Genomic DNA, 24,536 nt, shown 5'->3' with positions numbered 1-24,536 from the left:
CTAACGAAACATTTAGAAAGACAATTTACAAATATCACTAAAAATATCATGATATCATGGATCATGTCAGTTATTATCGCTCCATCTGCCATTTTTCGCTATTGTTCTTGCTTACTTACCTAGTCTGATGATTTAGTTGTGCACAAATCCAGATGTTAATACTGGCTGCCCTTGTCTAATGCCTTGAACATGGGCTGGCATATGCAAATATTGGGGTCATTAATGATCCCGACTGTTACGTAACAGGGATTCTTTATTTTTTATCTCAGCTGTCACAGAATGGAACACACAGGATTGTGGGATATCAAAGGCAGTGAATGATATATCTATGCTTCCTTCAAAGTCAATCAGATGAAGGTATCTCAGGAGACAGGAAGTGAAGCTAACATTGGGTTCGGATGTGCCTTGATGCCCTCCTACCTTGGAATGTATCCTCCAAGGCAGCATTTTTAGGATTTCAGACACAGCCTCTCTTTTCAATTTTTATTTTTGGTAACACTTTAGTATGAGGAACAATTCCCACTTTTAACTAGTTGCTTATTAGCTTGCATATTGGCTGTTATAAAGCACATATTAATGCCTTATTCATGACCATATTCTACATCCCTTAATTCTACCCTATACCTAAACTTAAACACTACACTAACAATTAATAAGCAGTAAATTAACAGTTTATTGAGGCAAAAGTCATAGTTAATAGTGAATATGTGTTCCCCATACCAAAGTATTACCTTATTTTTCAATCAGCCAATATTACCAAAATGTTTATTGGAAGACATAAAATAAAGGAAACCTTTAGTTAAAAAAAAAAAAAAAAAATCATGCCATGTTTTTTCATTTCTTTTTCACTAAATGATCGTAAGGAAGATGTTTATGATGAATTGATAAGGATTGAAAAAGCTCCATTTATTTGATCAAATATACAGTAAAAACAGTAATATTGTGAAGCATTTTTACTATTTCAAATAACTGGGTTCTGTTTTTACTATATTTTAAAATGTAATTTTTTCCTTGGCAAACCTGAATTTTCGGTGCTCAAGTAACATTTCTTATTATGTTTTTGTAAAATGATTATAGTATATTTATATTAAATGTCTCTACTGTCACTTTTGATCAATTTAATGCATCCTTTAAAGTAAAAAAAAAAAAAAAAAAAAAAACCTCACAGTTTGTGATTGCTTCATAACAGATAGTTTAATCCATTCATTGTGTTGCAAAAAAAAAAAAAGACAAATTCTAATAACAAAAAATCATCATTGTGAATATATTACAAAATATTCAATATATCTCCTAGCACTAGTGCCATCTCAAAATTTAGAGACATTCATTACAGCTCTCTCCTCCTGCCCACTCCCCCTTAGTCATGTTTCCTCAGCCCGTTTCTCTGTCATTCTCTCTTTTTTGTCTCTCCGACTGTTCGCCTCCAGTTCTGTCCTCCCACTCTCTCTCTCTCTGTCTTTCCTCCCCACCATCATTCCCTCCACTGCTTTACTTCTCATGGCTCTCAGCATGCAGTGTTATATTCAGTGACTCCTCCATCTGTTCATTTTTCCCTCTTCCTCTTCCTCTCTCTCTTCTGCTTCAGTGGTCACTTACAGCCACGTGGTTCTACTGTGTAGTTCACCGGGCGGCCAACACTCCATCACCATAGCTGGAGGCATATCCGTAAAACACGGGAATGACCCAGGGTGTCTTAAAAACATTTGCTGTGACTACTCACACTTTTCATCCTCTCTTGACTAAATGACTGTATGTATGTGACTGTAGAGTAAAAAAACTGATGTCGCGCCTGTTACGCTTTGGAAGCTAGTTATTTTACTTTATAATGTGTAAAATATGGATATTTTTCTTACACAAATGCATGGCTTTGCTTCAGAAGGCCTTTATTAACCGCCTGGAGCCATGTGGAGTATGTTTAGGATGGATGGATGGATGCACTTTTTTGATTGGTTAGGTTTCCGTGCACTGCCATTATAAAGCTTTGGAGCATCAGGGAGATTATAAATATCAGATTGTATTCGTCTGAAAGAAAAAAAGTCATATACACCTAGGGTGGCTTGAGGGTGAGTAAATCATGGGGTAATTTTCATTGTAAAGTGAGCTAATCATTTAAGTAGAATTAAATTGGAATAAAATTGAAAGGAGCCTGCTATACAGTCAGTAGTTTGTATAAAAGAGTAAAACAATGTTACTTTGCCATTGGTTTCAGTCCATTTTATGTTTCTTTTTGTGTATTTAAAGTGATAGAAAAAAATTCTTTATTCACAATAATGTTATTCCGAACTTTATTTCCTCTGCTGAACACAAAAGAAAATATTTTCACATATCTTAAAAAATATGCTTTTGTCCATATTACAAAAGTCAGTGGGTTTCAAAACAGCACTGGACTTAATAACTTTCACTGTGTGGACAAAAAAAAAAAAAAAAACGCATTTTCTTTTGTGTTCTGCAGAAGAAAGGAAGTCATACAGTTTGACATGATGGTGAGTAATTGATTACTATATTTAAAGGGGACCTGTTATGCAATTTCACTTTTAAATGATGTTTGAACATAAATGTGTGTCAGCAGTGTATGTACACAACCACCCTATAATGATAAGAATCCACGCACTCCTTTTTTTTAATCCTCAAAAATAATGAGCAGTGTCTCAGAACAAGCTGTTTGCAGATTCTGTACAAAGTGACTTAACTTTATACAGGCCCCGCCCATGACTGTTGACAGACACTGCCGTATTAGCATAGACTGCCCTGAGCGAGTTGTACACAGTCCACCATTGTCTCGATGCCTGAGCAGCTGTAGTGACAAGAATGATGTCTTGTAAGCAATTAAGGTGTTAGGTTGTTGGATGTAAGGGTGACGATAACAGTCTTCATTTACTTCCGACATCTGCGCCGCTGAAGATGCAGTGGATTAGTTTTATTTTTTAAGGGAATGCGCAACAGAGCTAATTTACATATGCGATTTCTGTCCCTGCTGTTTACGTTTACAGACTGTTTACAGACAAAACTGACGGTGTTTATGTAACTTTGTGTATTTTGACATAACCTTGTGTATTTTTGACAGTTTAAACCGGGTGTGCCTCATACGTCCTGAAAAGTGAAGCTGCGGGCTCTTTGATCGCCCCTTGGAGGCTGGACACAGTACAGGTCATAAACCCCGCCCGCTCAATGCAGACGAATGAGACTTAAGTTAAAACATAAAAATAAATTATGCTTCAAATAAAATTTTCCGAAAGATGGTTCTGGTCATTTAAGGTAGTTGTTATCACGCTGATTTATATTCAGTTGTTCGTTTTTGTGATAAGTTTGATTTTAGCTAGCAATTTGGTGCTATAGAAACGGGTCGTGTCATCGTGATTTACAGTTGATTGACAGCTTCTCTGAGGACTGTCGGAGCTTCGAGGGGAGAGTGAAGATAAATAAATAACTATTAATTTTCAGTTTCTGTGTTATTTCACACCAACAAATTGAGCTGTTCAGCAGTAAACTGTACTGACCGACCTACAGGATCTGACGGATATCTGAGCTTTTCTCGGTAACGTTAAATGTGGACTTCATAAGCTAATTAATAAACGTTATTAGTTAAGATAACATGCCTAACGTTAGCCATGATGGAAAAAAGCAGGTGATCGTTATCTGGCAGTTACTAATTATTTTTATGGGTATAAAATAATAATTAGCAGGATAAAACTAATGAAAGCCTAGTCTAATTAATTATAGAGAACTGTCTACAGCAATCGATCTCCTGTAACGTTAGTTTAAACATTTTATTTAAAATGGCAGGACCGTTTCTGACATTTTAGAGTTGTTTCTAGTGGCATATTATATTGATTTTATCTACTGAATTTGCTGTTTCAAAAATATTATTGCTCTAGAAACAGAATAGGCTATTATTTTATAGGTAGAATTTTAAATTACGTATAGTTTATATAGCCTATTTAAAATACATCAATGATGACGCAGTCGTCTGGGCGGAAGTTTGATACCGTGACTCCGCCTCCGGGCTCCACTGACGATTCCTTCTGCGCATGCCCAGGCTCCAAACTGACGTTTTTGCATAACGTGTCAGCGCCCATCAGCGTCCGTTTTGGCTTCAGTTCAATACAATGGAAGGAAGCGGCGTTGCGTCGTCCATCTTTTTTTACAGTCTATGGTTTAAACACAATAAAACGTGAAAGAGTAGTTTGTTTACTACTCTCAAAACGTGCCATCTGACAGCTAGCTTGCTGTGCTTGTGCTTTAGATGTGCCGTTTTTGTGTGTGTCCCTTTAAATGCAAATGAGCTGCTACTCCCTGCCCGCTTTTCAAAAACTTTAACAGTTTGTGCTCTCGTTGCTCATCAAAAACAACAAAGCTGGAGAATCTCACGCAGACAAAATGACAATTGTCAGTAACGGTGTTCAGCCTTACATTAGTCGGACACTGATAGAGAGACTCAGGAAGAAGTTACAAATTTTAAAATGCAACTGGATGTTTCTGAATGATTAGTAGATTTATGTAGTTGCTGTGGAGTTGATTCAACTCATCAACTAGCATGTGCCGTCATGTTAATCTTTTGTGCAAAAACTGTATGGGCGGCCACTATACATAGCGTACCTGTTTGCCAAACAGAGCCATACACACCAGGCTAATGTTTATGATTGCTATCAAATGCTGTGAACGGTCTAATATTTTTTTCAAAATATCACTCGGACAGAAATGCTTCTTTTTTAGGAATTGAGCTTGCCAGGGTCAACTCTCAGGCTAACCAAGCTAACAAGACTCTAAATAGTGTTCTGTGCTCATCTGTGCAGCCAACGACAGAACAGTTAGCATGCTTTGCTCGAACTTTTGGCATGGCCTTAGAACTGGCACACCGTTTTTGTTTGCGAAAACAAAATGTCGGTGCCTTGGGTGGAAACGTGCAGATTAATGGGCGGTAATATTATAATAAGATCCCCTTCCTACATCACTAGGAGAGCGAAATCTGACTGGTTCGTTTTTTCACATGCTTGCAGAGAAAGGCTTGCCAAAACAAAATTACTGTGTTGTCCTTTTTTCACGTTTTCTGAGTTAATAGATGCACCGGGGACCCGATTAGAGCACTTAAACACAGAAAAAGTCAGATTTTCAAGGTATGTCCCCTTTAAATTTTTTCAACTATTCCTTAGAAGTCACTACAAGAATATGACAAAAAGATAAAAAAAAAATATATATATAATAATAAGGAATAACATAATGTGACATGTAACAGAAAATGGCGAAGCACTTAGCTGCAGAAATCATCCCCTCCTCTTAGATCAGAGTATTTCGTGTTTGGCTAAAAGCCCTGTGTTAAAGGTTGAAGGATGTTCTCACTGTTTGGATTTGAGCATCACAGCAGGTGTCAAAGTAAAGAGAAATAATTGGATTGAGCTTGAACCCAGTTTAAGTTAACTAGATTTTACGGATACTACAAATGTCCTATCTTAACAGGAAAAGCGAGACATTCCCTCCAACGATGACCCAGTGAGTGTCATTTGTGAGGTGTTGAAGTGGTTGTGCTTTTGACAGGATTTGTTTCTCAAACTCCCATTCTCTCTACAGTACAGTATGTTTTTCACCTTTCTTTTTTTCCCTCTCTCTCTCCCTTTCTCCTGTGCTCCAGCTGCCTACATTATTATTTGTGGTGATGTTGCGTAACTTTGTTGGCTGTTGGCCTGAGAGCCATGCTAGAGCTCTGCAGGGGTCAGAAGAAAGTGGAATGGGAATAGAGACAGAATTAGAGTAAGAAAGCCAATAAGCGAGTGTGTGTGGCCAAGAGATCCATGTAATAAACCCTTTGTGCTGTGAGGCACCTACAGTACAGAATATTACAGTTTCTTCGGGCTCATCCCCTATGTTGGCCTGGCTGATATTATATAATGACGTGTTGGACGCACTTAGTCAAAGGCCCTTTAAGGCAGGCCAGTGTCTTTGGTGTCCAACAGGGTAATGCTATTTTCTATAGGTTTGGGAATTGGGTAAATCTGAAGATCTATTCATGAAGATTTAAAATCTGTAATAGTGAAAATATATATATGGAGACTTCAGATGCAGAAGCCTCTAAGTCCGTCTGATGTTTGTTTTTCTTTAAAATTTGCATTTTTATCAGGCTCCTACATATAGGTTCTTCTGATTGGGCTGAGGATATATATATACACTACCGCTCAAAGTTTGGGATCGGTAAGATTTTTAATGTTTTTAAAAGAAGTTTTGTTCTCGCACCAAGGCTTAATTTATTTAATTAAAAATACAGTAAAAACAGTAATATTGTGAAAAATTATTACAATTTAAAATATTTTAAAATGTAATTTATTCTTGTGTTGGCAAAGCTGAATTTTCAGCATCATTATTCCAGTCTTCAGTGTCACATGATCCTTCAGAAATCATTCTATTATGATGATTAGTTCCTCAAGAAAAATTTGTTATTATTTTCAATGTTGAAAACAGTTGTGTACTTTTTTTTTCAGGATTCCTTGATGAATAGAAAGTTCAAAAGAACAGCGTTTATCTAAAATACAAAGCTATTTTTTTGAGAAGAAATGAAAGAAATGAATACTTTTATTCAGCAAGGATGCATTAAATCAATCAAAAGTGACAGTAAAGACATTTATAATGTTACAAAAGATTAGATTTCAGATAAACACTGTTCTTTTGAGCTTTCTATTCATCAAAGAATCCTGAAAAAAAAAATAGTGTACACAAATATTTTGTACAATTGTAAACAATAAATGTTTCATGAGCAGCAAATTGACAATTTCTGAAGGATCATGTGACACTGAAGACTGGATTAACGATGGTGAAAATTCAGCTTTGCCATCACAAGAATAAATTACATTTTAAAATATTTTCAAATAGAAAACAGTCATTTTAAATTGTAATAATATTTCACAATATTACTGTTTTTGCTGTATTTGCACCTTTGGTGAGCAGATGAAACTTCTTTATAGAACATTAAAAATCTTACCGATCCCAATCTTTTGGTAGTGTATATATATATATATATATATATATATATATATATATATATATATATATATATATATATATATATATATACAATTTAAAGGTTACTTAAAGGTATATATGAAGAGTTCAGATGCAAAAGCCAGTAAATGCCACCTCTGTCAAAAACGAGATAATGATATTGAACAAATGTCCGCACATAGCTCATCAAATACTTTCGCTTCAAATCCACTAAATTCCAGCGTCATCCCATTCAGAAATACCAGCTTGTTGACAGAAACCTAGAAACGCCACTTCCCTTAGTCAGCAAAAGCCTCTAAGTTCACAGAAGAACCAATTGGAAGATGCAAATCGAATCACATGATTTCAAGATGAATGACAGTGTGCGTATGAGCCGGCTTTCAATTGCCGAGCTGCACAGTTTTTTTATCATGTTTTGTCCATCGTTACAGTGGCATTGACAAGATTTTGCAAGTAGCAAATAAACACAAAAGTGTTCATTTTGCTGCTGTAAAACTGACAGAAATGGACATCAGACTGTCTTGTTGTCCAAAGAGGGAGACTTAGAGGTTTTTGCAAAAAAACAAAACAAAAAAACACACTTGTACTTACAGCAAAAGCCTATATGTAAAATACCAATGAATTGACTAAAGTGACATTTTTTAAAACAAGGCATTTCATTAACTGACTAATAACCATTGCCATTAAAGTGAAATTACTGAACCTAAACATAGGAGCCTGATAAAAAAAAAATGCTCATTTCAGACGGACATAGCGGTTTTTGCATCTGAACTCTTTGTATGTAATCTACCATAGTGCTATTCACATTCATAACATAGTAGCCAGTCAGTGAGATTGAAAGTGGTGTATTTCTGCTCTTTTCATTGTAGTATTTATCAGACAATCTTTGGGTGTGTTGACTGAAGCGGAGACTGGGCTGCACACTAAACATGTTATGACGAGGCGGCGGAAGAACCGGAGGCAATTGTTTACCTCCTCCAATCTTATCAATGGCCTCAGTCATTTGCGATCAGAGTGCAGGGAACACTCTGTACGTGAGCAGCCAGCCACTATTGCAGGTGTTCAGATTGCAAAGTATTCATCTCTCTAGACCACTTTCTCTCCATTGCCTTCCATGCTGCCACTTGACTGCTTGCCTTACTCATATAACGCTGCTAATTAGAAGTAGCTGGATCCATTGAGGCTTTGTAGAGATCACTTCAAAGGGACCTTTGGAGAGATAGGGGGGACGGCACACGGTGACGGCACACTTTGGATTTATTGAAAGAAGGGGCTTGTAATTAGGTTGGAGGCTGCTGCGTCTCATAGAAAGTGGACACAACAACCCTTTTTTCTTCCGTTCTATATCTCTGTGTCCATGAGGAGCGGCCAATTATAGCTTATTTATGGAAACAATCGGAGTGAGCACAGGATGAGGATAATACAACACACAGATAGGTAATGTTATTATAAACATCTGAATATGAAATTGTCTCAATCAACCAATATGATTGAATGAATGCTAAAGATAAAAACACTGATCTTGCATTCAGAAGGTCCTCTAAGGACAAGTACCTTTATCTCCGGACAGGCACAGTGTCTCAATTACATCCATAAAAAGCCCTGCTGTACCCTTCAGACCTGCTGCTGCTTATTTTAATGATGTGGCTGATATGGAAACGAGCACAGGTGCATACAATCAACATTAAATGTATTTTTAACCGGACCTGTCCTCTGCCTCCCAAAATAGATTAGCAGTTTACACAAAGCTGCTGTTCTTCACATCTAAAGGGATGTGATGCTGCTGCTGCCAGGGTCAGCTCAATTTCTGTAAGCTCCATAAGGCTTCCAGGTGTCGAAGGGTCAGGTTTCACAGAGGTGCTGGATGTTTGATCTCTAATAACCACTGTCTGTGATCTACTTAGAATTTAGATTTACACTGTACATTGTATACTGTATGAAATACATACTGTTATACCCTACTGTTCAAAAGTTTGGGGTCAGTATAATTTTTTTTATGCTTCATGTGCTCACCCATGATGCAATTATTTGATCAATATACAGTAAAAACAGCAATCTTGTGAAATATAATTTATATTAACTGTTTTGTATTTTAATATTTTTAAAATGTAATTTATTAAATAATAGAAAGTTCATTATTTAAAATTGAAATCTTTTGTAACATTATAAATGTGTTTACTGTCACTTTTGATATATTTAATGCATCATTGCTGAAGAAAAGTATTAATTTCTATTCAAAATACAGACAAGTTGATAATTGTTTATCAATATATGGTACTGTTTTGTTTAAACTGTAAAAAAGAAAGTCTTTCAGTGCTTTTTCAAAAGCGAATTTATGCAACACAAAATTATAATGTTTAGTTTAAAAAATACATATCAATTTTTAGATTTGCCAAAGTGATATTAAATTATCAGTATTTTTACAAATTAACCTGGTTAGCTCAGTGAAATCAGTAAGTTTTAAATGGCAGCAAAGATAATCTAAAAGTAAAAATAGGAAGCATAATTTTAAAAAAGGCAATTAATAGCCAATATATATTCAATATTGACTGTGTCTATTAAATTAAATCAGTTTTATCCGTTAACCAATATGGTACTGATGTTTTGTGTATCCTTGGGAAATAGCCTCACATTTACCATTCCAGAATTGTCCTGCTTTTTTCTTATTTAAGTGAAATTAGACTGCTACTTTTAGCTAATGAACCTAAACTGAAGTGAGACAACAGAAACACTTTACCACACAAATTATCACAAATTAATGTTAACACAATTTGTTAATTCATTGCTATTAGCTGATTTAATGATTCAACTCAGTGTTAAAATGAATTCATTGCTGCTTGCCAAGTCTAATTATTTTGTTAATTTAGCTTTATTTTTGGCCCTAGTTATTAGCCAATCAACTTGAAAATGTTATAAGACCACTTGAAATCCTTCACGGACCACAGTTTTTTAAGAACCATTGCTTTTGCTGATTTACAGATCATGGATAAAAGAAACTCAATCGCCCTTGAAAGGTAGCATGCTTGTGTCTGATCTAGACATGTTAATCTCATATTTTCCTTCATTACCATACTTGATTCAGTTACCATAGCTGGTTTGCTGTGCATTAGATTTTCCTAGACAGAATGAGTCTTTATGATCAGATGAGAAAACATCATGTTGTAACCTAAAAATGGCCCTCCATACATATTCAGTAGCAGCATAGACTCCTTCGCTAATGAGTGTTGTTGAAGTCCCTGCGGCCAAAACTACGTCAGTTCACCAGCAAATAGGGATTAGATTGTGGCTAGGTGTAGTCACGAAATCTTTTAGTTTTAAGACTTGTGCAAAGTCTTTGTGTGAACGTGTAATCAAGCCTTACTCTGCTTTATTGATTGGTTGTCTAAACTTAAGATCTGTGGATCAATGAAGAGGAAGAGGGACTCAAAGAAATGTTTGCACTCCCTCTGCTGGACAGACAGTTAGTAATGATTGTATTGTAATAATCTAAATTAAATCATTCTCTGATGCACTCTGCTGTAATGTAATGCTGTTGAAACTTCTCATATGATCTCATGACCCTCTTTTCTGCTTTGCAGTGGGGCGTCTCCTCATTGAATTCAGCTCACAGATAACCCTCGAGCGGGTGCAAAGAGAGAACCCTAATGTGACAGAAGGGGGAAAATACACTCCTTCGGATTGCCGGCCGAAACAAAAGGTGGCCATCATCATCCCATTCAGGCACAGAGACAACCACCTGAAATACTGGCTTCACTACCTGCACCCAGTCCTGCGCAGACAGAAGATCGACTATGGGATCTATATCATCAACCAGGTTAGTGTGTGTGTATGTGTGTTTGTGTAGGACACTTGAGCTTTTGACGTAGACCTGAATCCATATGATCCCTCTATGTCAACACAGGGGTAACGCACTGATCCAACAAAAGCTGACGAAGTGTCTGTTGCCATTGGGCGTCGTCTGTCAGTGCAGTGTGAATTGGAACTGCTTTTGTGCAGAAATAGCTAATTAATTAATATATTGTGTTTTTTGTTTGCTAATCTTCGCCAGATTTGCTATCAGATATCTGTTTTGTTGTTTGGAACTCATATATTTGGTTATATATTATATATATGTATGTAACAGAGGCCATCAGCGAGAGTTGTGCAGGTAAGCCTCACTCACTTGATCTCAAGAGGCGCACTAGCGACTGACGTTAGAGACTGTGGTCTTTAGCGTCCTTGTTAGTGCACCCGCCTCTCATGGCAGGGACCTGGGTTTGAGGCCTGCACGGATCAGGCTGGATTCAACTAATCGTTAGTTGACTAGATGAGTCTTAGTCAACCAAAAATTGTGTTAGTCTGTTAGTCGCAGAAAAAAATCCCCTTGTGGCAAAGTCACACAGTCCGTGAGGGACAGATCATTAACGGCAGTATGTCGGGGAGGAAATCTAAACGTTCCCCTATCATCAATCAACCTCAAATATAGCTTATCATTTGAAAAATGTAAGTAGTAGCAGCTTTAAATGGATGCTCTATTATTAGGCGCACATTGTTTGTGCGGAGTGTGTAAGCTGAAGTATTAGCGCGCTTAGCCCGTGTGTCCACCAAGGCATTTTTTTCTGAGGCTAGCGTATTTTCACAATTGTTTTCAATTGTTTTCAGCTGGCTTAAAATGCTTTGGTGGACACACGGCCTTACTGTAAGACATGGAGGTGCCGGCGCGATCACTTGCATTTTTACCTGATAACAGCGGAAACAACTTAAAATACTCAGTCATTTTTGTAACATTAACAACAGTAACAATAAGGGTAATACATCATTCAAAACTGTAAACCAAAACTGTATACTTGCCTCACAGACATGAGAAATATCTTGAAATGTCAAGCGATTATCAACCAATTCAAGTGGAAAACAAATATTCTCAGTTTATCTAATCCGTATGAAATGTGCATATCGACACGTCCACTACTGTGGAGATGACGAGTCAGCATCATCGACTTAATCTCTGCAGCCAAAAACACAGAAAACATTATCAATAATTTATTAAAATGTTTAGACGGTCTCCTTGCTTTTTTCATGACACATTCATAATCGTTACTTTTTGCCGGTGCGCTGTGGCAAGCTTTATGCGTGCGCTTGAGCGCTGATTAGGCTATGTATTATATACGGGCAATTAAAGGCTCATTATTATGATTTATATGGCTTATTAATATACACGTGTGATTAGTCGGTTAATCGCTTAAATGAACGACTACTAGTTGACTAGAAAAATCTTTAGTCGAGGGCAGCCCTAGAGCAGGGCGAGTAGGACCTGAGGGGTTACATTTGCTTACTTTGCTATTTTGGCAACTTTTTTTTCAGTGAGGCAGACATGGCAGTTAATTTTCTCCTCCAACATCTTGGAAAATACTACAAAAAAAAAAGCGATCTGTGGGGGTAGGGGAAGATAGTTAGGATTGAACTCTGATTTGGACCAAGCAATCGAACCATTTGTGAAAACAGCTGGAAGCATTGCTTCTCTTCCAACTCCCCCTCTTTCATCAGTCTGTTGTTCTGTGTGTGGAGTGACCCTGGAGCGGCGGCAGAGATGTTCAAGGCCATGAGAAATCATTAGCCTGCTTGCCACATTGTTGTCTACCTAGGCCTGTGTTGTTTGGGTTAATGAGTGCAATCAAAAGTTTGCAGCTATCCATCTTCAAAGTTTGCAGAGTAATGATGTGACCTGTCGAGCGGTGAGCGCTGAGAGATCTATCTGTGGAGTAACAAATAAGGGCGAAGAGTCTGTAATGGATGGAGCATGAGCTGAACTCTGGGCTGAGGTTACCTTCCCTTTCTTCGAGCCATCGCATCACTAAATGCAGGTCAAATATGTGACAGATTGATTTTCATCTGCACATTTTGACCTTTGTTATCTCCAAGATTTAAAACCACTGAACAGGGACATAAAACTAGTCCGTTTTTTGTGCGGTCTTTAGTATCTGTGTGACAGTTGGCGTTGTTTTAAAATGTAAAGCATTTGGATCTTTCTCAGGCTCAATCACAGACAACTATAAAATGAATCGATTTAGCTGGTGTTGTCAATTGATTACAAATTTTAATTGAATTAATTACAGGATATGCTGATAAGTCTATTAAATTATTCATGATTAACAGCATAAATCAGTATTTGCTGAGAAAAGACCTCAGATGAAGACTAGTGTAAACTAACTGACTGCTATTTGACTATAGCAGAATATTAAAAAATGATGTCAGTATGTTTTATAAATACAATTGGACATTCAATAAAAGTGAAAAGTAATGTAAAAAAAAAATTATAACATAAATGTCTTTATTGTCAGTTTTTTTTGTTTTGTTTGTTTAGTACATCCTTGGATGCAATGCAATGGCTAATTCTATTTAGCCATTGCTTTGCATATTTTTTCAGCATCTCCTGATATGAGTGTTAAGTTAAAAACAGTTTACAACTGTTTTAACATTTTTAAAAGGCACTTTGAGAATGTTTTGCTCCTTTCATTTGTTCTCCATTTCAAAAGTTGTATCTGTATCTGTTTTGATCATAGATTTTAGAATCTAAAGTCACGATTATGCTCAGAATTTTTCAAGTTTTTAGAATTATGCATGTATGTTTTTGATTTATGCACGTTATTTTTGACAGTCTTTTTATTCCATACATTTTTAAATTAAGAATGCGTTCTGTCCGTATATCTTGCTCATTCTGGTGAGGTTTGAAGAGACAAATTGCCTGTAGCTGCAGTTGGATTTTGGGTGACATAAAGGTTGTAAATAAATTTCTTCAATGGTAGATTATTATAGAATTTACTTATCCACATTTGAACTCATTGAAGTCTCTGAAGTCCATCTCATATCACACAAATCTCCTCTTCTGACTCAACACTTGTTAGTAAACTCAAGCCTTCAGAGACACCCTAATAAAACATATGCCAACATTCATGTTTGCGCGTCTGTTTTGTTTCCTCAAGCAGTGCTGTCAAATTGAGTTGAGGGGTCTCATCAAAAATGTAAAATGTGTAGCTAGTTATTTGCGCTGTCAGAGCTGAGCAGTGAGGTACACACAACATATGCACATACACGCTCAATTGTGACATTATGCACTCTGCGTTTTCATTAAGCAAGCAGTAACAGTAAATTTCCGTGCTCAGCTCAGTATAACTGAACAAAATGAGCTGAAGGCCAGTGTTTTGCTCTTTCCTCAGAAAAAGATGTTTGCTAAATGAGTGCATTTCTGTACATTGGAGTAGCTGGTACATCCAGTACCGGTTTACCTACCATTAGTAGACAAAGACAACAGGACCTTTTCAATTTTGAAAGCACTACATATGTTATGTAACAAAAGTTTGTGTCTCTCCAGTTTGTGGGTTTAATCGTTTTGATATAAAGTGCAGTTTAGAAATGTTCTTCAATGTGTTGATCGTCATTATCCATACATCTGTAACGATACACAAAACTGACTGTTTGGTATGTGCCTCGGTTTTGAAGTCACGGTTCGGTTTGGTACGGTTCGGTATAGCAGGGGGAGAAAACTAAACAAAATAGCTTTTTTATTATTATTAAAAAGTAGTTTACTGAACAAATTGTGTCTCTGTCTTTAAATGAATTCAATTATAATTAAAAGTTCCTTAAGGATAAAAAAAATATCTCTGCTAATGCTGTAAATTATATAGGGAGCCCTTACTTGCACATTACTATAATATTAAAGGTTCAGAGCCCAAACTATTAGCCTAAATTCAGTTGCTAATTATTTTTAAAGGTGCCCTAGAACTTTTTTTTAAAAGATGTAATATAAGTCTAAGGTGTCCCCTGAATGTGTCTGTGAAGTTTCAGCTCAAAATACCCCATAGATTTATTTTAATTCATTTTTTTAACTGCCTATTTTGGGGCATCATTAGAAATGAGCCGATTCATGGTGTGTGGCCCTTTAAATCCCGTGCTCCACGCCCCAAGAGCTCGTGCTTGCCTTAAACAACATAAAAAAAAGTTCAACCAGCTAATATAACCCTCAAAATGGATCTTTACAAAGTGTTCATCATACAGCATGTCTAATCGTGTAAGTACAGTGTTTATTTGGATGTTTACATTTGATTCTGAATGAATTTGAGGCTGTGCTCCGTGGTTAACGACTAATGCTACACTGTTGGAGAGATTTATAAAGAAAGTTGTGTTTATGCATTATACAGACTGCATGTGTTTAAAAATGAAAATAGCGACGGCTCTTGTCTCCGTGAATACAGTAAGAAACTATGGTAACTTTAACCACATTTAACAGTACATTAGCAAACATGCTAACGAAACATTTAGAAAGACAATTTACAAATATCACTAAAAATATCATGTTATCATGTCAGTTATTATTGCTCCATCTGCCATTTTTCGCTATTCTTGCTTGCTTACCTAGTCTGTTGATTCAGCTGTGCACAGATCCAGACGTTAATACTGGCTGCCCTTGTGTAATGCCTCGATCATGGGCTGGCATATGCAAATATTGGGGTCATACATATGAATGATCCCGACTGTTACGTAACAGTCGGTGTTATGTTGAGATTCGCCTGTTCTTCGGAGGTCTTTTAAACAAATGAGATTTATATAAGAAGGAGGAAACAATGGAGTTTGAGACTTACTGAATGTCTTTTCCATGTACTGAACTCTTGTTATTCAACTATGCCAAGGTAAATTCAATTTTTGAATCTAGGGCACCTTTAAATATAATAAACACTCAAATAACAAATTGTATGCAAACTTATAAACTGCATATAAGGCAGTTTTTGCATTAACTTCTAAATCTAAAAAAAATATATAAAATTGTTTTTATTCCAATTTGTTGTTGAAATATAATAATTTCAACAACAAGTATAAGTATAATCATACTTTTAAAAAAATAAGATGTCTAACAAGTTAAGTAAAATATAATGAATATATAGGCTAATATAGTGCATATATTTAGCGAAAGAGTTTCGCATTTCTCTGGCAAAATAACAAGCTGTGGACTCGCCTGAGGGAAATGCTACATCACATAGTGTTTACAAGCTGTTTTATTAATTTTTTTTCGACTGATTGAGTGATTACCCAACATATTATATGTTTCAGTAAGTTGTATTGTATCTTTCAACATACCTTCTGATGTTCATTCATGTTTATTCTGTAACTAGTATTAAAGAGGAAGAGATGATCACGTTCTCTCGCGCTCCATGCTGCCGCTTGAACTGAGGCGTCTATACAGAGATCTGCAGACATGTTTAAATGTCCAATTCCACAGGCTTTTCTTATCATCTTGTTGCTAAATTTTTTAATTTTTTTATTTTTTTTATTTTTTTTGCTTCATTTTACATGTAAAAAAAAACAAAAAACAAAAAACGTTTTGGCCTGTTTGCCATTATAAAATTACCTATATTTGTGACCTGATCCAGCAAAATGAGTCACAGTGACCCAAATTTCAAAATTGAGATTTTGGTATCAATGGAAAGATGAGACAAGCTTTAAAATGATATTCTAGTCAAAGTCATACCTTGAATGGTTTTAAAGATATACCCATTTGAATTATGGTTGTCTGCCCTCTTTTTCCAATTGAAAACCTGAGAAAATGGCTTTTAAAGTTTTTTGCCCGTTTTTTTGTTGATATCTTTCAAAATCCATTGCATTTAGAGGGATAAACTATTTATTTTACAGCTTAATTTGACCAAAGACATTTTATATTTATATATATATATATATATATATATATAAAAATGCTATTAAACCAGGCTGAAGCTCCAATTATTTTAAAGTATTTATTTGAATTAATTAATTCATGGCCAAAGGAGTTTCTTTAAAAGGCTCGTGGGAAATGAAATATACCCGGGCCTTAACCGCTCTAAATTGTAATGGACTGGAGCTCACACCGGGAGAAATGGGAACACGGGGGCACCGCGATGCGACCGCAAAGGGCACTTTCACTTTCACGATCAAAGTGCATGCCACTGATAAGCATTGTAAATGCAGTATTACCGTATACACATACCAATTAAAGCGCAGGTCTCCTCTCGTACGTCCCCCTCACTGGACTTTCGTTTCGCTTTCATATATCTCTTTTATAGATGGCATCAATGCTTTTACCTTTCTAGATGTAATTACCAAAATCAAAACAGTCCATAAGCTATAAATCCTCACGAAAACTTCAGTCTGAAGGACTGTCTGAAGCGCTAGTCTGACAGGAGGATGGCTGGAACAATCGCGTGCCTGTCAGTCGAAACGGTAAAACCATGTCAAATTTAATAGCCATTTAAATACCTTTACTCAATTATCTGGATGACGAAACTTTGGGAGATTATTTTTGAAAGTCTGTTCTTTGAAATTAGCTTAAAAAAACACACAAAAAAAAAAACTATTTTTTCATTGTTTTTCCACATTATCGGCCCATATCTTTAAAATAGAACGTTGCGACTTCCGACTCGTTTCGCCAGAGCGGGTCACATTTATCCCAGTTTCCTCCCCATTTTCAACTTTTCCTTTCTATAAAAAGTTTTATTTTATTTTCTCATATTGTGTCAAGCAGACAAAACCATACTTTTCATCAAAAAAATGAAAATTCTGTCATCATTTACTCACTCTTACCTCGTTCCAATCAATGTATGACTTTCTTCCGTGGAACACAAGATATTTTGAAACTCAGGGATGTCAAAACATCATTGGAACCCTTTGACTTTAACAGTTTTCTAAAATATTTTCTTTTTTGTTCCACATAAGAAAGTCATACAAGTTTGGAACAACATGCGGGTCAGTAAATGATGACAGAATTTTTCGGTGAACTATCCCTAAGGTTGTCAAATTCTGCTCTAGATGATGTAATAATGTTAAAAAAACAAACCATTTTCACAGAAACGTGCAGTTCATGAAATCACAACTTTATGAAAATCTGTTTTTATTAAATTCCCCAGGCACTGCATTTTAATGACAATACTCCTTTTTATCACATTATTACAGAAGTGCATATAAACCTTTATTTCTTTTTTTTCTCAATCTAGAGTCAGAGCTTATAAAATACAGTCTCATTAGATTGAAGTGAAAAATAATGAGCATTATTTTAAAAGTGCCCTCTATGACAATAGATTTCTCCTTTCAAACATTCACATGTTCACAAACGATTTGCATTACTGCAGGAAAGCTGCCCTGCTGACTCTTTTGTTTAAGCAGCGATGGTCACAGATCAGTGACTCTTATGAGGACGATTCATCATTGCTGTGACCTCTGCTGCTTGCTGTCCAACTGAAATAGTTTGAATCTCGCTGGATCTCATCCAGTAAACGCAAAGGACAGACGCTGAGTTCAGCCAGGTTTTCTTTAAAAGGTTTGCACACTGACTATGTCGAGTCATTCCTCATCAGTATCACCCACAAGAAAACACACTGTATAATGTGAACACAACAGAAAGTGACAGGTGCTGAAAAAATAAAAACCATTTAAGGCAGGTCAATAAGGACTCTCTCGTCTCACTCTCCCTCCCTGTTTGTCTTTTCCTCTTCCACTCTCACACTTTCTGCAGGATGACAGTTGGGAGTACTTCATGTATCGTGCTCACTGGAGTGTTTAATGATTTTAAGTGAGGCTGCTTTACCCAGGACTGGGGGAAGATGTGCTAATTCTTCAGATATTTGGGCCGCCGGATAAATGCTGTCGTGTCCCAAGAGTGTTGTAATGTTGGCTTTGGAATGGTGAACCGGTCGGATAGCCCTGTTTTTTACCTCAGTTCTTCTCACGTCTGACCACTTCAGGAGGTTTGACACATTCTGCCTTAACAAGTTAAATACTGATAGGTTTATTTTTTTGTGTATAAAGCAGGTTTTAATGATACATGAAAGCCAAAGTTAGTTTGGTGAGGATATTATGTTCTGTGGTACTGTTGGGATTCACCAACCGACTGTTGATTAGTGAGTATGACTGGTTCAGTTACATAAAACACATCCAGTGGTTCTCAGTTGGTGAGAAATGACAAAAAACTAAATGTAAAAAAAAATTAAAGTCTGTACAACCTGTCAAATGGTGTTTGCATGTGTCACCTGGCAGAAGATAGCCAATTATTTTAATCAGGAATATTTTATAGATGAAATAAAAAAGTGTGGTTAGACAAACTGTCAGAAAAGTTGTGTCTCTGACTCATTGTCTATAAAGCAAAGCTTCTTCAGCAGCACAATTACGTTGTACTTTAGATCACCTGTGGGGAGCAATGTTCCCATTGTTAGCATAATCCTTACAACTCTTTTGTCTGAACTCTTAGCATTTTGTGCAATTAAAGATGTGTATACATCTTAAATTATAGATATTTTTCCTTTTTTGAATATCTGTCAGCTACCATATTGAAGCTCTGCATGTTATTTTGCTTTTTTTTTTTTTTTTTTAGACATTTGCCTGTACAGATGGAGTTTCTTATTTTTTGGCTTTTTTGTTTTTGTTTTTGAACACCGCAGCGTGTGCTGTGTTTACACCCACTTAGAAAAGTCTGAAAAGTTTACTTAAACTTTACTTTTACTTAAGTAGAAAGGGTTTACTTAAAGGAGACCTATTATGCAAAATTAACTTTTATGAGGTGTTTGAACACAGATGTAAAAATCCACCCACTCCTTTTTTTATAATACCCATAAATCATAAACAGTTTCTCCTAACAAGCTGATTTTCCCCTACTCTTACGTAAGCCCCGCCCATGACGGGCACTGGAATTTGCCCTATTAGCTTAGCTCCTCCCCTGAGTGAGCTGTACACAGTCAGCCATGTTTATCTCCTCGCCAGAGCATTTAACAGCAGCATTCACATAAAAGAAATACATTCTTATTAAAGCTACTAAAGTTATTCAGTCAAGCGCAGTGAGTGATTTTCTGTTTTTCTTTTGTTGTTTGGTTCATATTAACAGCATATACAGCAGTAGGTACTTTCTGTGCGTGTGCTTCGGATTTGTGCGCTCAGAAAACATATATCAGAAGTTTAAACGCATGTAAATAATTAACTTTCATGATAAAGAAGAACTGCGATGTCATGTGTCCACGATAGAGATGATCAAAACCAAACAGATGTTTTGTTAGTTTTTAGCAGAGTATCTGAGGCACGAGTTGTAGAGGCTCCGCCCTCTTCTGGATAGGAGGCAGGGAGCAGCTGCTCATTTGCATTTAAAGACACATGCACGAAAACAGCATGTTTTTCCTTACACTCAAAAATGAGCATTTACAACATGATATAATAAATGAACTGTGGGGTATTTTGAGCTGAAACCTCACAGATACATTCTGGGGACACCTGAGACTTATATTGCATCTTGTAAAAAGGGGCATAATAGATGCCCTTTAAGACTAACTGGTCATTCAGACACTGATTAATCGATTGCTCAAGTATAGTTATGATACATATTTTTATCTAGTCAAAAGTTTGGGTTTGGTAAGATTTGTTTTTAAAGCTGCAGTCCGTAACTTTTTTTGGTTCAACATTATCCAAAATCAATTTTTGAGCAAGTACATAACCTGCCAGTGTTCAAAACTATCTCATTATCTTAGCTCGATTCACAACGGTAAGCTTGTAATAATGTTTTATAATAAGAGCGACATGGTGGATTTCCGAGGGAAATTTGAGCATGCAGCAGTTCCTCTGTGCGTCATTACGTCATGTCCGTAAACAGAAAGGAGTCCAGGCAAGTCGGTTTTATCACGCGAGGACGCAGCTGGTAGCGGATCATTTATAGCCTTTTCTCACAGCAGCTGAAATAATTAAACTTATCATTTTGATGGCGGATTGTAATCCAGAAAGGTCCAAATGACAATCATCAGTGACAACTGGAGATTCAACCATAGTCAAAAAGCAAAAGACTTTGGACTGTGGAGTGGGTACAGAAATTGAAATCTACAGGTAACGCTAATATACACATAGTCAAGCAATGCTGATGCTGTTAACATTAACGATTTGAGAACAAAGTATAACAGTAATAATAATTTGCACAGTTTGGCATGATCCGAGCTAAGCGATCGTTAGATTTAATCATCATTGGCAGCGCATTTTATTGTTGGCCTAGTGCTTTTTTACTCAGTTTGTCAGAACAAAAGTGGCAGACATGTTACTTAGTTGTTCAGATGATATTTTCCAGTGAAAATTCTTATATTGGTCATACCTTCATGACGTAGAATCTGTGATTCTGAAGTACAGTATCCACACCGGTGTAGTGATTGACAGCAAGCATTAGATTCATCCGTGCTGACGAGCTGTGCTGATGCACAATGTACGTACAGATAACTGTTCCGCATATGACTGCAATTGCAGGTTTCAAACAAGAGATGGCGACAAATAGGAAAAATCGCGGACTGCATCTTTAAATATATTAGAAACCAGTTCCTTTAACCCTTAAATGCATGACTGTTTCGCCAATCATTCTTACATATTCGGGTCTTTATCGACCCGGATCTATATCTAATACTGATGGATCTCTACCTGTCACGATAATATAAAACTCCTCTGATATTAAAGTAACAATTACAGAAGAATAAAATAAATCATATTTTGTTACCTTTTGGAGCTTGAAAGTGCTCCATTTAAGCAGATGTTTTATGCCATCACCACTGTCCTGTTTTATGTCATAGTTTTCTCATATTTTTATGTTTGAGGTCATGAATAGGAGCCCATTCGTGATCTCAAATGTATTCTCAAAACTATAATTTTCAACATCTTCAAAATCAATATTTTGATCGCTAACAGCTTCACCAGTTTCATCTATCCAGTAACAGTTACAGTCATATTTGATTGCGTTCAGTACTTGCTCTGCAGTAAATCGCTGAGCCATTTCATGTTTTTCTTATTCTTTCGTTTTCTGTCTGAATGAGTTGTCACTTCAGCATTGTGTATCAAACATTGCCACCTTGTGGAATAAAGGTGAATTCCACTTATTTCGTCATCTAAGATTTAATTATTGTTGTGCAGAAAAAAATATATGTACACTCATACACACCTCGGGTCGTTAGCGACCCTATACAATTTTTACAAAAAATTTATACAAAAATAGGCATACTTTAATAATTTTATGATTTTTTTCTTGTTATATTCTTTATAATGAATTGATTGAGGAATGCCAAGAAGGTTGATGTCCAAATTTAAAAAATGAACGAGGAGGAGGGTAGTGAATGACGTCCCGGGTCACTAAAGACCCGAAGTATGCATTTAAGAGTTAAATTGTAATAATATTTTGCAATATTACAGGTTTTGACTTTGACTGTTTTTAAATCAAATTACTCCAGTCTTCAGTGTCACATGATCCTTCAAACATAATTCTAAAATAAACATTTATTATTATCTATGCTGAAAAAAGCACAAACTTTTTAACGGTAGTGTATATATTTATAGATGGATATAAGTCTTCTGAATGCAGCTTCATGTTGACCTTAAACAAATGCATGTGTTAATGTTTATTTCCCACAGTATCTTCCATACACACAGGGCATGACTTATTATTCAGTCTCAAAATCGTTCCTCTTGAATGTAATAAATACTCTTGCCTGCCTGTTCTTTCTCAACCTTCAGACATCCTCCAACTCTCTTTCACCACACACGGGGCGCCTGTAGCCGCCTCCTCTTGCTTCACAAGCTGATTGTTGCCATGTCTGGTTATGATAGCGCTGTGCGGGGAAGGACGAGGACTGTGTCTCGGTAGGGGCTGCCAGGGACACAGGCCAATGTTTCCCTGCCTCCCATCATGCAGATCGTGTTCACTGGACAACTTCCCAGATGCACAGAACAAACTAATATGCAGACTGTAAACCTGTACTCACTAATACAACACGATGTGCTTCTGCAGTTCTGCAGAGCATGATACTATAGAGTGCATCGAGATGTGCTAGCATTACTGATGCCCATGTACATATTAGCCTCACTGAGCCCTCAATTACATTTTACCTCATGTTTCTTGTATCTACAAGAAAATTTCAAGTCTGTTTTAATGATAATATTATGCTAATATTTCCTTCATAATGTATGAGATTCAAGCTTTGATGTGTATTATGCAAGATGACCAGCCTGTCAGATGTACTTACCAAATCTTCAGTGTAAAAACATGAAACTTTTACAAGGAACTGAATGTGTTAACACGTTAAATACCAAATTATTAAATATATTGACAGTTGTGGTAGGCTGGTATCGTAAGCTAAAATTCTGGAATCGATCCAAACCTCTGCTCTGTGTGTGATATCTGAGACTTCCAACTTCATGTTCTTCAGTTTTGCAGTTAAGACACATGATTGAAAGATCCTGCTTTCATCTGAGGGCACTTGGGGATGCAGGATATTTATGATGTGGTACTGCCGTCACTGCTGACCTTTAAGATGTCATGTCATCACAGCAGTCTATCAGCGTGTCACTTCCTGTTCTGTTCCTTTTTTCCTCCACCTGTCTACCTCTTGCTCACGTGGGGATAAATAAGGGATGAGAGTGAATAACAGCCTTGTTTTCATTATTTGTTTGTAGAGGGGGGAGTCAAACTTGGGCAGATTGGATGTTCGAGCCGACAGGGAAACAACCCAACATGTTATTGCATGTCACTCACTTGGCGACAGCAGGGCTACTTCCTGTTTTGTTTGAGTCATTGTTTTGTGCTGTCTGTGGTTCTGGTGTCGGGGTGAGTGCAGTATTATTTGCTGTCATTCTAATGAGATTAGATATGATTCCTAAGATTTCCATTGAAACGACTGCCAGCTCGGTAGATCCATGAGCAGCGAGAGAGGCGCTTGGTGTGTGCTTGACATAGACGTGTTGTGTCTAATCTTCTGTTGTGATTAGAGTCCAGCACCCATGGCCCCTCCAGATCTCTTACACTCCTACACTGCACTGTCAGCACTATCTGTTAGCTAGTGTAGGAGACAGGGAATCTATCATCCAATCATTGGTATCTTGTTCGGATTAAGGTAGTCACAATACCAATACTTCAGTGAACATACAGTTCTTCTTTAATTAAAAACGTATATTCGGGTCTTTGACGAAATAAGGTTTTTAAAAGTGTAAAATGGAGATATAATTAATTTTGAAGTTTTATTAAGTGTTAACAATGAGATTATGTGGATTTTATAATCAATTAACTCTGCTTTTGTCATTTTTTACAAGATGGGTAAAAAATTTGTCACAAAAAAAAAAACATTCGGTTTAACCAAAATTTCAGTTTCACCGAATGACACTTTTGGTTATACCGAAAGACGATATTTTCAAACAATTCTAACAGGCTGATATCTTGCTACCTAGAAAAAGGACAGTCAAACATTTTATATTTAGTACAAGTTTTAAAAATAAACCACATTTTCCATGTTTTATAGTGGTTGTACCGAATGACCTGATGTTTCGGGACGTACGTGTGAGCGAGTTAGTTAGTTAAGAGAGAGTTAGTTACTTTGCTTCACAATCATGTGGTCCTTTGCAGGTGTCTGAATGAAGTCACATCCTGTCACATGATATTGAACGCATGACTTGATCCATAATGGTCCCTTTATATTGGTTACTCCGAATGACATCAATGCATTTTTTTTTTTTTCCGGACATTCTTTCTCATAACAAAGCAAAGACGTCTACAC

General features: G+C 36.5%; 1 protein-coding gene across 1 annotated transcript in view; it reads left to right on the top strand.

Annotated features, from left to right (window-relative positions):
* b4galt2 (UDP-Gal:betaGlcNAc beta 1,4- galactosyltransferase, polypeptide 2) overlaps window positions 1-24,536 on the top strand; it is a 157,366-nt gene that overhangs the window by 63,768 nt on the left and 69,062 nt on the right. The window contains exon 3 of the mRNA XM_067362831.1: window positions 10,566-10,801. Coding sequence (XP_067218932.1) covers window positions 10,566-10,801 — 236 coding nt within the window. The remainder of the gene's footprint in view (window positions 1-10,565; window positions 10,802-24,536) is intronic.

The sequence above is a fragment of the Chanodichthys erythropterus genome, chromosome 16, assembly GCF_024489055.1.
Source record: "Chanodichthys erythropterus isolate Z2021 chromosome 16, ASM2448905v1, whole genome shotgun sequence".
In the NCBI taxonomy this organism is placed as follows: Eukaryota; Metazoa; Chordata; class Actinopteri; order Cypriniformes; family Xenocyprididae; genus Chanodichthys; species Chanodichthys erythropterus.
The sequence above is the reverse complement of the archived record's forward strand: the minus strand, read 5'-3'. Positions and strand labels throughout refer to the sequence as shown.